This window comes from Idiotropiscis lumnitzeri, chromosome 17 (assembly GCF_059441095.1).
Source record: "Idiotropiscis lumnitzeri isolate Australia: NSW breed Sydney's pygmy pipehorse chromosome 17, RoL_Ilum_1.0, whole genome shotgun sequence".
Taxonomy (NCBI): domain Eukaryota; kingdom Metazoa; phylum Chordata; class Actinopteri; order Syngnathiformes; family Syngnathidae; genus Idiotropiscis; species Idiotropiscis lumnitzeri.
The window spans coordinates 13,239,672-13,253,619 of record NC_142407.1 but is presented as its reverse complement, the minus strand read 5'-3'; the positions used below and the strand labels follow the sequence as shown (position 1 = coordinate 13,253,619).

Genomic DNA, 13,948 nt, shown 5'->3' with positions numbered 1-13,948 from the left:
CGTGATTGTCAGGTGTGGTTCAGTTTCATTCGATTGATAAAAAAAAAATCCACAAAGCTTCATTTTGCATCGTAACAGGGACACAGTGATTGGGCTAATGTAAAAATAGACCTGTTGCCACTTTAAAAAAAAAAAAAAAGAAAGAAAGAAAAAAAGAAGAACAGTGATCTTGTGTGCATGCCGTCCCTGACTGAAGTGGATGTGTGAAGTTGTTTGCCCACACAAAGTAAAATTCCTTTCTCCTCACACATGCCCTCCTAATGAATGGCAGCTTTGTTTGAGCTGTCAGCATCGATTAGATGGGTGCTCCAAAACCAACGTCATGGTGGACTCATGGAGGGATGCGGCACCCTCATCATCACCACCATCATTTGGACGCATGGAAACATCTTGCGTACGCTCTTTACTTTGCCTTCACTTTCTGTTTGGAGTTGGCGACTTGCGCACGAGCCGATTTGACTGCATCGCGCACCCCGAGGCACCTGACACGAGATGTAGCACCACATCATGGCCCATATTAGTTTCTGTAAATACTGTATGTAATTGTGTCACTATATTACTTACCACGTTTTGATTTTCTTCTCAAAAGCTTTGAAAACTCTGACAATCCTCCTTATCCTCACCTGGAAGGGTGGAAACGTTTAGACCATATTTCTACGTCACCTGGTCACACTATTAGGAACGCTACACTTGCACAACCTACTTTTCAAGACAAGTGCTATATCCCAAAAAATTGTGGATGTTGTTCAATTGTGCACGTGTACCTAATGTTGTGGCTCGTGAGTATCTTTCCAATAAGATGCATACGTGCTAAATCTTACCTGCTGTTTTTTGTAGAGCAGGGGAAAGGAAAAGAGAACAATGACAGCTGTAACACAAAATATATTGATGTTGAAATCAACTAGACGTGCAGTAAACGGTGTTTTATTTTGACGTGGTGACTGAGAACCAAATGTGGACGATACTTTTCAATACAGTGAAAGTATCCAACCTTTTCCTGTCTAATCCCTTTGAACAATGAAATCTCTGGAAGCTCTCTGCCGAGCATGGCTCGTGCTGTCGTGACGACCGAAATACCACAAAAAAGCCTACTAGAACATCTGAACTTGATCTGAGGTGCTTGGTAGTTTGTGTGCAAACTCCCGTTTAACAAAGTGAAAATGTGAGGGTGTGCACACTTTTGCAACCACCCTTTTTTTTTTTTTTCAATTGAGTTGTACACGTTTTAGGGCACATTAATGGTGGTAAAAGCTTTGAAATGATTTATCTTGGTCTTGTAACAAGAACGTTTTTTTTTGTTTTTTTTGCTGATGCAAAGTTGTACTCGTGGAGGTAAAAAACATTTTCATGTTATTTGTTTCTAGTGATAAAAGAACCACAAAACATTTCCTGAACTCACCAGTTATGACCAGAGTCAGTCCGGCAGTAAGAACGCCGACATAGGTCAGCAGGTACAGCAGCAAAACAAACTGAGAGAAGGAAAAAAAACAAAAAACATACTGGTATCAAATCAGTCGGCGTTTGTCATCTTTTGCTTTCAAACAACCCAAATTCGGACCTTGAGCGAGTCAAGCACGTTGTCAATGAAAAGAAGACGTTTGAGCTCTGTGACGGCGAACGCTATGAGCAGCACCACTTCCTCCACCAGCATCACCGTCTCCTTGTCTGTCAGAGAGCTGTCGTAGTCCAGATATGACCTGGAAACATATTTCGTGTTTTAAATATGGATAATTAGGAATAATCGATATGGTTCCATTGGAATCTCTCCCTTTCTACCCACATAATTGGTGTAGTGTGGAAAAATATGCGAGCGAAAGAATCAATTTATAAGAACTCTGAATTTACGTTCTCAGCATAAATTAGGCATTTAGGTGGCAAAAATACCATAACGGAAATTGAATGGGAAAATTATTATCATGATCATCAACTGGATGGATAACTTGCTTGATCACCGTTGGCTGTGATCACTCCCACAGCGGCGCAGACCTCTCACTCCCAGATTGACCATCATCTGGAAAATTATCAACTAACCTGCCTTCATTTCACGAAAATACAACCCAGTCTTTAAATTGTAACTGTGTAGATAATCCAAAGGTGAACTTTCAGTAACGTTACCTTCCTCTCTTTGTTCCGCCAATCAAAGCAACATTAATGGACTCACTGGAAAGGATGCAGCCCCGGGTTCCAGCGCAGCAGCTCCAGCAGCTTGTAGTAGAGGCGCAGGGGGAAGGTGACGCACATCACGCCCAAACAAATGTGAGAGAGCAGAGTGATGGCGCTCAGCTGGAACAGACTGGCCAGACACACCACCAAGCCCGTGAACACCACACCGGTCCTGGCCGTGCTCCGCCAGTAGACCAGGTCCGTCACTGCAAACGTAACGTACACATTCGGAAATGTTCAACTTCATGTCAAATGATTTCTTTTCATTTAATTATTTCAAGTGGTCTATGTAAATAATTAATTTGGATTCATTACCTTTTAGACTAAATTAAATTAAATTAAATTAAATTAAATTAAATTAATTTAAATTAAATTAAATTAAATTAAATTAATGGGTTGCAAACTTGCAACGGAAAGGGCCTTGTGTATAAAAATGGTGCGAAACCAATCATCATGCGAGTGACTCTTTGGTGTATTGTGATGGGACAAAATGAAATACGATGCCTAATAATAATAATGATAATAATAAATAATAATAATAATTATAAATTGCATAGCTTTAAAACCTTTCAAGTGAACCAAGGCTGTAAATATAATAAAAAAATACATACTGTTCTGTAAAATGACAATGTTTGTTCATGTGATAATCAAGTACTTGTTCTTTAGTTTTCCGTCGATATTTTTTTAATATCATTTTTTTGTGGGCAGGGAAGTGCGTCATTTTGTGTGTAATTCTCAAACAGCTCTCATGACTTTAAAATATGAAGCTGATAAATATGAAACGTGACCTAAACATGACACACAGCAAAAGCAAAATTTAATTTCAGACTGTCTCAAGTCTGTTAGAACAACTGCAGATAACGGTTATTGCGTAATTTGTCATCGCATTAAGCCTTTCTTTATAGAGCACGCAATGAAACGCAACCCTGGGGAAAAGCCTTCTCACATGCCCCGACTTCACAAAACCAACCCAAAAATGTGACCAGCGTGTGCTCTCACACCTTTGTGCACCGACGAAATAAACGAGCTTCCCATTTTGCGCATGCACCTGACAGCCTGACTGAATGACAGCGTGACCGCTTTCAACTTCAAAGCGTGCCACCAATTGTTTCCTTACGTTTGCTGGCCATTTCAGCGGAGGTCCTGCTTGTGCTTGCTCTCCTCTCTCTCCTTCTTGTCGGATGTGCAACGCCGCAGGCTTTTTTTGGCCACCGCCGCTCTGTCAGCAATATAAGGACGCCCTGGCCTAATTTTATCCCGTATTGGATGGCCCCACTTTGGATACACATACATGCATGCACGCACACACGCGCCCGCACGCACAAATTGGCAACTTGAGACATCAGCATGAACTCATCCCTCAGCTTTGGTGGCCGACTGGAGGCCGTCGCGGACAACTTTCATCTGTCCTCCTTATTAAAGACGTTTGTGAGGTCATCTCTCCTGCAGCTGGATAGCGAGTTCACATTTAATCTGGAATAGAATTTTGGTAAAATTCTAAAATGAGCGTCATCTCGAACAAAGTGATAAAACACACACCTCACAGTAAAGGTGTGCGCCCCACCGTGAAGTGCCATTAATCTGCACCGCTTCCTCAAAACACCCAATAAAAATGTGTTTTTATATTCGATTGGTGTTGTCGTTAGGAAACTAACACTATTGTAATTTAATCAAACATAGAGTAACGAGATTAGTGCAATGTGAAACAAAGTAATCAGTTGGTGCATCATGATTTAATGCTTCCATTGAATTCATTGTGCTGCTCCTCCTGCAGTGCCCACCCTGGCCACTGGGAGGCAGTATAATACAGATGCAAATGAAGCAAAGTCCTCACGAAGCGCAGAGACTCACTTCGGTTGTGCTTGGCTGTGCATAAAGAACATCTGCCACATTATGTCGATATAAATTGCTCTATGTCGTTTACGTCCAGATAGTCATTGCTTAAAGGGTGTGTTTTTTCTTCTTATCAATCACTGTTCTAATTTTCGTGTCGACAGCATGGATTCAGTTGCCGCTTAGTGATGGTGTGAATGTGAGTGTGAATTCTTGTCTGTCTCTTATGTGCCTGCGAAACAGAATAAGTGGTGTAAAAAGTGCAAGGCTTGGTGGATGGTGTTGTTTCCAACTTTGAGCAGATACCAAATTGCCCAGAAGATTTTTTTAAAAATGTCATGGAAAAAACATTTGCAGCAATACAGTCATCGCCAACATTTTTGGCAATAGAAGTTGAAACCCACAGGGCAAAAATTGGTGTTAAAATTTCAGGGTTACATTTTTGGGGGTTGATTCTAACTCTAGAAGTGTCATTTTAACACATTCGGTGTAATATGGTGTCTTTTTAAAATTCCCGCCACCAGCCACTGTCTTTGTGTTTACGTCCTTTCTTCCATCACGAAGTGATCCAAATGGCCGGCCGCCCCCTAATCCAACATGCTGTGATCCTATAATCCAACCTGATCAAAGGTTGGGTTTATCGCAAAGTGGGAGGGGCCACGGCACCCACAGGAAGACTGCGACGCGAGCAAGGCTACGCTCCAACATGAGGCGGGCTGGGGATTGGTGCACAGAAATAGCCGACCAATCCCGGAGCAGGCAGAGCAAGCATAACAAGGCAAAGAGACAGGCCTTGAAAGAAAGAAAAAAAAAAGCGGAGGAAAAGGTGAAATTGAGGCAGAGGAGAGTGACGATGCGTGGAGGAGAGAGCGGCGCTTAGTGACGTCTCCCGTGAGGAGATGAGCGAGGAGAGGGATGTGAGAACATTCCTCAGATGAAGCAGCCATGCACTGAGGAGATCCCGGCGGCAGCGGCAGCGGCAGCGGCAGCGGCAGCGGCAGCGGCAGCGGCAGCGGCAGCGGCAGCGGCAGCGGCAGCGGCAGCGGCAGCGGCAGCGGCAGCGGCAGCGGCAGCGGCAGCGGCAGCGGCAGCGGCAGCGGCAGCGGCAGCGGCAGCGGCAGGCCTCGCTACCAGCTGTAAACACAACATATGAAGCATGAGGACGTCGAGGAAGGGAAGCGTGGAGATGCCCGCGTTCGTGCGGCAGCTGGTCAAAGAGACGGAGAAGAGGGTCAGCTCATTCTTCAAGGGGGGCCGGGGAGGAGCGTCCGAGGGGGAGCAGACCGGGGAGGGGGAGAAGGAGGAGGTCATTCCCAGCCCCTACTTGGACCGGCCCGTGTTGGACAAGCTGGCCGAGGAGGGTTGCGCCCGCTGGGGGCTCACTTACGCCCTGGCGAGCATGCAAGGCTGGAGGGCCAACATGGAGGACTACCACAACTGCGTGCCTCAGATGGGGGGGGAGCTGGCCGACTGGAGCTTCTTCGCTGTGTTCGATGGACATGCGGGGAACGCGGTGGCGCAGCACTGCTCGCAGCATCTTTTGGGTCACATCCTGGCCACAGGTGAAGCGCACGCGCACGTGCTCAGGAATGACGACAGCATGCACTCGTCTGCCTCCCGCAAATCCAAAACAAAAGAAAATAGGACTGTCGATGATAACGTGATCAAACTGAAATGTTTTTTCGTAGTAGAATGCGATTTTTAAGGCTGCAGACACAAACGAGTACCAGAAGTTGTTTGGTGCTCATTTCAATTTAACGGCACATTTAAATATATCATTGTTATATAACCAAATGAACTTTCCTGTTTTTATTTCCTGATCTCAACAACAAGTCCTATACCAGAGCAACACATCTTCTAAAATCATATTTAATTTTGGGGGAAAAAAATGGATCGCAAAAATTGACATAACTCATCGTTTTTCAATTCCGATTTTTTTTTTTTTACGAAGCTTGGAACTGATATCGACTTGAATAAAATCTTTGAATTCATGTGGAAGAAAATATAAAAGTATATTTCTCCTCTGACTGTTCAAATCGCTTTCTTTTTTCTTTGAATTTGCTTCTTCTCCTGCAAAATGCAGAAAAACAGTCAAACGAGACACCCAAGGCATCCAACTAATATGGTCTTTGAATTTGGATTTCTTTTTTTTTTAAAAAGTGTCAATTGTCATTTGCCGTTGTGTTTGCGTTGACAGGTGGCCTGGGGCCGGACGACGACCACGTCAGGGTGAAAGCGGCCCTAACTGAAGGCTTCCTGCAAACGGACAAGCATCTCCACGCCGTGGCCCGCCGAGAAGGGTGGGAGAGAGGCGGGACCACCGCCGTCGCCGCCCTCCTCTCGCCCTACAACATCTACTTCGCCAACTGCGGCGACTCTCGGGCCGTGCTATGTCGCTCGGGTCAGGTTTGCTTCTCCACCGAGGACCACAAACCTTACTGCCCTCTGGAGAAGGCGCGCATCGAGAGCGCCGGAGGATCCGTGTCCCTCCAACGTATCAACGGCTCATTGGCCGTTTCCCGAGCGCTGGGCGACTTCAGCTACAAGGGGGCGGAGAACAGGTCAGCCAACGAGCAAATGGTCTCGCCCGAGCCGGAGGTGTGCGTGGTGGAACGTTCGCCGGCCGATGAGTTCCTGGTGCTCGCCTGCGACGGCGTGTGGGACACGATGAGCAACGAGGAGCTTTGCGCCTTCATCCACAGCCGCCTGCTCGTGTGCACCGACCTGAGGGACGTCTGCTCGCAGGTCATTGACCTCTGCCTCTACAAGGTCAGAAACGGGACGCTGGAAATCAAACTCGAACAACATTGGGCGTAAAAATGGATAGATAAAAAGAATGATCTTGAACTTTTATGAAAAGTGACTGCATGGCTCCAGCTCAGCCGCAACATTATAGAAAATATCTGACTGATCATGGAAGTCACAAAAGACGTCAAATGGATTGAAATAGTTCCCTAAAGTTGAAATTCTTCATTCAGCATTTCAATGAGTGCACGACGCACCAAAACGCAATTTCAGTTACGTCATTTTTAATGGGCGAGAGATTTTATATAACGTCCCACTGTGACTGTTCTCCGTCGGCTTTGCAGACTGTCGGTCAAGATATAAAATTAAAAAATTAAAAAATACTCAGCATAAAACTCGAGAACATTTGTATAATGCATTTGATTCTTTTTTTAAAATATATATTTTATCTCTCCATGCATCCGAGTTTGTAAATATAAGCTGCTTGACAGTCTGGCCCACGCTGAGTTCTGGATCGTTTCTCACCCACCTGACGAGTACAAATAAATATTCACTCATGAAAACGTGGAGAAGGAAAGCCAAAACAAGTTCATGAGCGATAAGTAAAGAAGCTGAGTGAAATAAACACATACCGACATGTACACACGCGAATATTTGAGCTGCCCTCCGCTTGACTGTCACGTCCATCATGTCATCATTACGTAATCATTACTCTCCAGTGTGGAAATGCACAATAACCTCAAAATGTCACATTTTCTTCTTCATTGCGTGCACATTTCTCTCCTCCACTGCAGCAGCTGTGTTCTGAAAAAAAAAAAAAAAAAAAAAAAGATCAAATAGGCAGCGATGCTTTAAATAGTGCCGCGACGACGCGAGTCTAACGCTTTGTCAATTTGGACGTGACTCTCCATCGCAGGGCAGCCTTGACAACATCAGCATCATTCTGCTGTGCTTCCCTGGCGCTCCGCAGCTGTCCACTGAGGCGTTACACCAGGAGGCCGAGCTGGAGGATCTGCTGGAGTCCAAAGTAGCAGGTATGACGTCAGGCAAACAAACCGAAAAAAATCTGCATAGAGCACTTCATGATTTCGAATTGCGTCTTTTTCGAATAAATGTGAGTGCGCGTGTGTGCGAAGAGAGACAGGGAAAGCCTAAAAACTGGGGGAAAAAAATTGCATTTTGTGTTTCATGTCTTCTACTTAACAGAGATTTATGATGAGTTGTGTGCCAGAGGGGAGGATCCTGATTTGCTGGCGGTCCTCACAGTCCTGGCATCCACAGTAATCCCCGGATTACCACCAGGGGGCGGCATTCAGAGCAAGTGAGTGCCAGCGTGTGCGTCCGTGCAACCGTGCAAGTGCAGAGGGTCCTCCATATGTGACGGCTTAAACAACAATTTAAAGTCGACAATAGGAACCGACACACACTCTCTAAAATATAAGGAACTGAAATGAATACTCATGTCAAGTACAGATACTTAAAAAGCTATTCTGGCACAGTAACAAATCCAGGGACGAAGGTAACATGAAAGTGCTTTTTATGTGTGTGTGTGTTACAGAAGGAACTGTATTATCTCTGCTTACTACCAACAGAGAGAGACGCACAATCCTACAGAACCATATGTACGTAAAAAGTCACAATTAAATCCCGAACCATCAAAAAGAAACACATTTTTCAGTGTTGTTTCATTTTTCTGTCCAACAAGGGAATGGAAGGCTCCTGAAGAGGCCGACTGGATTTTGTCCATGAAGGGATTGTAATTAATGTCGGTATTAATTGTTTTATTCACGTTTCAAAATGGACAAAAAGGGAGTTAGTGAACAGTGTCTGTTTACATCATTCTAGCGACCATCACCTTGTCGTAACAAATACAATGCAAAAGTAGCTAGAGGAAAGCCTGATACATTCTATATTTGTACAATTTAATGTATTTATTCATATATATATATATATATATATATATATGTATATATATATATGGTGTGTGTGTGTATATGACATTTTGTCAGACTTACTCAGCGACACTGACCCAGCAACAAACTTCTTCCTCATATCTAGTGAAGAGGAGAGGCAAATGAAAGCCTGTAAAACTGAATATCAGCGACTGTGAAATAAGAGTGTATGAGAAAGTTTTTGTTTGAGGTTGAAAATGCACTACTTGATGGCTACATCTACTCGAGGCTGTCATACACGATGATCAGGTCCATTTGTTCCAAAAGGAAATGCTAATAATGCTCATCTGGTTAGCTGTTGGAAATGCACAAAAGTTCAGGGAATAATCTCATCTAATAATGTAAAGAGAAAATGTATTTTACTCTTAATACGTTGAGGTTTGTACTTTAGTTTTTAGGAAGGCGTGTTAGAGCCAAAATAAAATAATTAAAATTGCGTGGGGAAGGAATTGCGTCATGACTCAAAATCAGGGTTTGATATCTTAAGTTTTGCTTCATTTTTTTACATTGAGCTTCTCAATAAACTACCTGAAAACATCCTCGGTATATCGCATGTGAAATGCAATTTCTTCCCCCTCTGCATGTTGGAACAAAATGTACTGCCTTATCATCTTTTTCTTGATCATCCTGATCAAGAATTACGTTTTATGATTCTATTATTAATGTTGTATTCCCTCCGTATTCTCGGTATTATATGTTAAGAATGAAATGGTTTTCAAATTAAATAAAGAATATTTGAACCAATGTGACTCCGAGCATGCAAAGAAATGTTTTGGATGATAATCTGAGCCAAAATTGCACACAATAAATTAAAATGACTTTTCTTGCATCGAGGAAAATCGCGCCGGCTTTCTTGAAATGATGAACGCAAGTTGATGCTGTGCGGCTCCTCGTACTTTCTTCCACGGAAACATATTAGTCGAGGAGGTGGAAGGACGAGCACAGGCCTCCTTAAATCATCAGCGGTCCAACATGGAGTGCTCCTTCACGGCTGCTTTCATCTGATTGCTTTTGTATGAGCCAATCACTTGGAGACATCAAACCTGTCTTGACTGTGAAATTGAAGGCTTTCGATTGCCTTTGTGTTTTTTACTCCTCAAAAACCCAAATGTGAGCCTATCGACGTGACCGACTGCAATGAATACAAAAGGACAGAAAAAAAGGTTTCAAATCAGAATCGGGTTGCGACGCACGGAGGATGTCGATGTGCGTTGCTACCAATTGGGGATGAACAATGAATCAAATTCAAATCAACATCGCGATGCCCTTTTGAAAACTCAAGAAAAAAATTCAACATTCCTGTGCTTTTATTTTTAGCATAAGCCGAACCTAGAAAACATTAATTGTACACGATATTATTTATTGCTTATGTTTGAAAATTCATAAATGAGAAGAGGACCTGGAAAATAACGGAATATTAAATCACAATATTGCGGAAAAAAAAAAAAAAAAGCAGTTTGAATATTTTTCAAAATGCGCAAGTCCTACTACCGATCCACACTGGTTTCCTGTAAACGGTTGTTCATGATGGCCAAAGCGCCCACTCCCTGGGAAAATCCGTTGTGGTGGCCGTAACTCTGCCGCGGCCCCTGGTGGGCCGTCTCGCTCAGTTGCTTCTGCAGCATTGCTAACGACACCTTATTGGACACCATCAACTCATTGACCGAGATCATTTCCCCCGACAGCCGACGGCCCACGTGCACGCCGTCCGTTCCGGCGCCGCCATCCGTCTCGCTGTCGTCCACCGTCTGCGCCGAGCCGTCGGCGTAACGTTGCCTTCCCGCGGGGCGGTGCGACGGCAGCGGCTGCACCGCGTTGCGCTTCGACCGCTTTTGAGCCGCCGGATGCCTCCGGTCGTGCTTGGTGTCGTGCAGGCAGGGGCAGCAAAGCCACCAGCATCCCGAGCACGAACAGAGCCGACGCTCCCTGGGGCACACCGACTTTTCCAAGATCCAATTGAGAGTTTGTTTGATGATGATGGAAATGACGTTAAAGAGGGAGTAAATGCAACATACTCCCATGAGGATGAAAATGCAGTTCCCGAGCCGGTAGGCCTCCTGAGATTCATACTGCTGCCTCTGGCTGCTTACCAGGTCGCCGAAGCCGATGGTGCTGAAGGCCACGAAGCAGAAGTACAGCGAGTCCACGTAGCTCCACTTCTCCATGGAGCAGTACAAAGTGGAAGCGCCGCAAGCGATCACGATGGAGGCCAGTCCGAGAATCAGCATCACGTAATAGACGGAAGGCTTCCAGCCTTCCAGGCTGTCCTCCTCCCCGGACGGCTCCTGCCTACTGGACACGGCGCCGACTCCACCGCAGCGAAGGCGACGCTCATGACACCAGCGCATGATGTAGGCCAGCATGGTGATGATCCTCTCCAAGAAGAGGTTGAAGAAGAGGATGGTCGCCGCGCAGCCGATCAGACCGTAAAAGATCAGGAAGGTTTTTCCGGCCATGGTCGCTGGGGTGGTCATTCCAAATCCTTACGGAGACAAATTGCAAGTAAGACGCGAGGGGAACCTGACATTTTGCGACAGGCTTCAAAGAAGGGTGTTTTCATAACAAATGATGCGATGAGATAAACGCTGAATTGAATCTTACAGTGGTGCCTCGAGAGAAGTGAAGTGTTCTTGACTCAAATCATCTTTCCCCACTCAAATGAATGGAAATGCCATTAATCCATTACACCCCCCCCCAAAAAAAAGCTATTTTTTGTTTCATAACAACAACAACAAAAAAACGCACTCTCTAATTTTGTACTTTTACTCTTGATTTCATGCAGCATTGCAGGCCTAAAATCGTGTATTTCCTCAAGCAAACGAAACGTTACAAAGCTCACCAATAGTGGAGACCACTGTGCCAACAAAGTAAAAAGCTCCCGAAAAGTCCCAGCGCGGCCTCAACGCGTCCACTCGTATGCCTGCTCCGTTGGCCTCCTCGTACTGCCGCAGCAGGTTGCGCAGGGCCCTCGGGTGGACGCTGTACCGCCGGGTGAAGTTATCAAGCCGCTGCCTCCACAGACGGCGGGCTCGGAGCTCAAAGGGATGCTCCAGGGCGGAGAAGATGGCGGCCCCGCACACTAGGTACAGAAGAATGAGGGCGGCGAGAAGGAAAAAACGAGCGTTGTCTTGGTTGATGGGCGCTTTGGGGCGGCAGACGGCCGCCTTCCTCTGAGCCATGACCGCCGCACGGAAACTGCCAACAACATCGAGTGGACTGCATCAAACCCGTGTCACGTGTCTGCCATTTTGCCATTTAGTCTGCCCTTTAGGAGGTAAAATGCATGCTCTATTGGGTTTAGGTCTGGGGACTGATTTGGCCACCCCAAAAAAAAGGTCAGGTCAGGCAGAAAATATTTGAAGCTAGATGCAGAAAGTTGCGTGTGCAATACAATTAGCAATTTGCATTGCGAACATTTAGAATCATTTTGGATGCATAAATTAATTTTCCAAAATACATTATAAAAGTGTTGCGCTATGTTAGTCCGTCATTTCTGATGAGCATAAACCATTCACCAATCCAAGTTGAATTTTAAATACATGTAAATTCAGGCATGGATTTTACAGTAAGAAAAAAAAAAATACAAAATTATTCTACTAATACAAAAAAAATGAGTCCTACCTGGTCAGGTTGCCAGCAGAGTCGCTCTCGCTGAGCACGGCTGCTGTGCATCTGTTGAATGATGACCGACACGAGGAAGCCCCTTCAGTTTTGCTTTTTTTTTTTTTTTTTTTTTTTTTTTTTTTGTGTGTGCAAGCAGCACAGACGCAATTACGCTTCATTCGTCTTGCACTGACATCATTTTTTTCCCCGCCCACACCAATTGTGTTCAAGCCCACCCCGTTTGGTCGTGTCCCCCATATCGTAAAAATATGACATTGATGTTTTGATTTTGTTACCTCGTGAGCAGCTGTCACTCTTCTGGGAGATGTTGGTTTGTGTCTGTGGAACCTTGCACATCATTTCTGTTCGAGATTCTAGAACTGAAAAGTGTTTTAATGGGGTTGAAGTCACGGTTTTTAAGTTCACGCATTATTTATGGTCCTTTGCAGTTGTAAGTTAAAAGCATGATTTGTTAATTAATCCGACAAGAAATGTGTCCCAAGACTTTTGCGTTTGTAAGATGCAGCCTGGTTGCACTTTTTGCGGATGGAACCTCTGATAGCTTTTTGTTGTTGCTGCAGACTGTGTGAGGTGTGTTTGTAGTCCGGCCCTCCCTTTAATCTTGAATGGAAGTGCAGCTAAGTGCAAAGCTTTCTTCAGTCGGCCCTCTGATGACTGAGTGGCAGCTGGAGGCAGGTGCGTGCCTCATGCCTGTCACACAAAATATTGCAGTCTGGAAAATTATGATCCAGTCATGTTCATTACAGTAGAAAAAAAAATACCTTTTTAAGGCTGACAAAAAGTGCAGGATTTGTGGAACAGTGAAAGAATTCCGTAAATTTGTCAAATGAGTTGTCACAGGTGAAGACAGTGATGCAAGCTTAGTACATTTATCTAGCTTGTATAATTTGTTACTTGTCAATTTTATGTTCAACGAATTTGGAGGGATTTCCAATTTTTTTTTTAAACACTTCTACGTGAGAAGTATGGATGCCGATGTCCTTTTCTATGCGACTGCAAACTACAACTACCATAATAAATACGTTGTTAATGAAAAGCTTGTGGACACTAAAACAAGGCAATATTGTCTTTGTAAAGGATGTTTGTTTGTTTTTTTTAATCATTATTTTGATACAACTCTATTGGACCTCATTCTTCATGCAGGTCAACCTTATGTGGCTGTTGAATATACGTAGATGTCAAATACATGTTTGATTTGTTGCTGAAATTCACTGTTAAATACAAATATGTATAAATCTTTTGGTGTTTTTTGTGTTTGTTGTTTTCTGAACGGATTGCAATTCCAAGTGATGTTTTCTTTTCAGCGATTTCATGGAAAGTGGTGTGGCATGATGCAGCGCTTGTGATTCTGAATGGTAAATCCTGCGACAATCATTCTTGAGCACACACATGTACGCGCACACGCACACGCGCACGCACGCACACTTGTATTTCACTGCATCTCAGACTCCCACACTGCAACGACTCGAGCCTTCTCCTGAGGGTTCAGCACCATCTCTATGGAAACCGGCCCTTCACGTGCACTGCACAGCCACGTGCAAAAGACAAGTGCTGACCTTGACCAGCAAAAGCAAGCCTTCAACAAACATTTTTTTTTTCTTTAGTGCCTGTCGTCATTATTAGTGCTACTG

The 13,948-nt window shown here is 44.4% G+C and overlaps 3 protein-coding genes across 4 annotated transcripts; 1 reads left to right on the top strand and 2 right to left on the bottom strand.

Moving 5' to 3' along the window:
- Positions 1–232: 232 nt before the first annotated feature.
- rtn2b (reticulon 2b) lies at positions 233–3,325 on the bottom strand. The gene is made up of 7 exons (XM_088280114.1): positions 3,281–3,325; positions 2,162–2,369; positions 1,559–1,697; positions 1,400–1,469; positions 822–868; positions 565–623; positions 233–482 (listed from the first exon to the last, which is right to left on the bottom strand). The coding sequence occupies exons 1-7, from the start codon at positions 3,291–3,293 to the stop codon at positions 404–406; spliced, it is 615 nt and encodes a 204-aa protein (XP_088136240.1). The 5' UTR covers positions 3,294–3,325; the 3' UTR covers positions 233–403.
- Positions 3,326–5,053: 1,728 nt separating this feature from the next.
- On the top strand, positions 5,054–8,681 carry ppm1nb (protein phosphatase, Mg2+/Mn2+ dependent, 1Nb (putative)). Of its 2 annotated transcripts, none has more exons than XR_015839634.1 (6): positions 5,054–5,558; positions 6,194–6,765; positions 7,658–7,775; positions 7,973–8,062; positions 8,300–8,363; positions 8,447–8,681. XR_015839634.1 is itself a non-coding variant. In XM_088280161.1 (6 exons), the coding sequence occupies exons 1-6, from the start codon at positions 5,153–5,155 to the stop codon at positions 8,462–8,464; spliced, it is 1,293 nt and encodes a 430-aa protein (XP_088136287.1). In that variant the 5' UTR covers positions 5,054–5,152; the 3' UTR covers positions 8,465–8,679. The 2 variants fall into 2 exon arrangements, 1 of the variants encoding a protein (XP_088136287.1); XM_088280161.1 differs by having other exon boundaries at positions 7,948–8,062; positions 8,447–8,679.
- Positions 8,682–10,180: 1,499 nt separating this feature from the next.
- Positions 10,181–12,002, bottom strand: kcnk12l (potassium channel, subfamily K, member 12 like). Its single transcript, XM_088279973.1, has 2 exons — positions 11,533–12,002; positions 10,181–11,175 (listed from the first exon to the last, which is right to left on the bottom strand). Exons 1-2 carry the CDS (start codon positions 11,870–11,872, stop codon positions 10,181–10,183), a joined length of 1,335 nt encoding a protein of 444 aa, XP_088136099.1. The 5' UTR covers positions 11,873–12,002.
- Between the last annotated feature and the right edge of the window lie 1,946 nt (positions 12,003–13,948).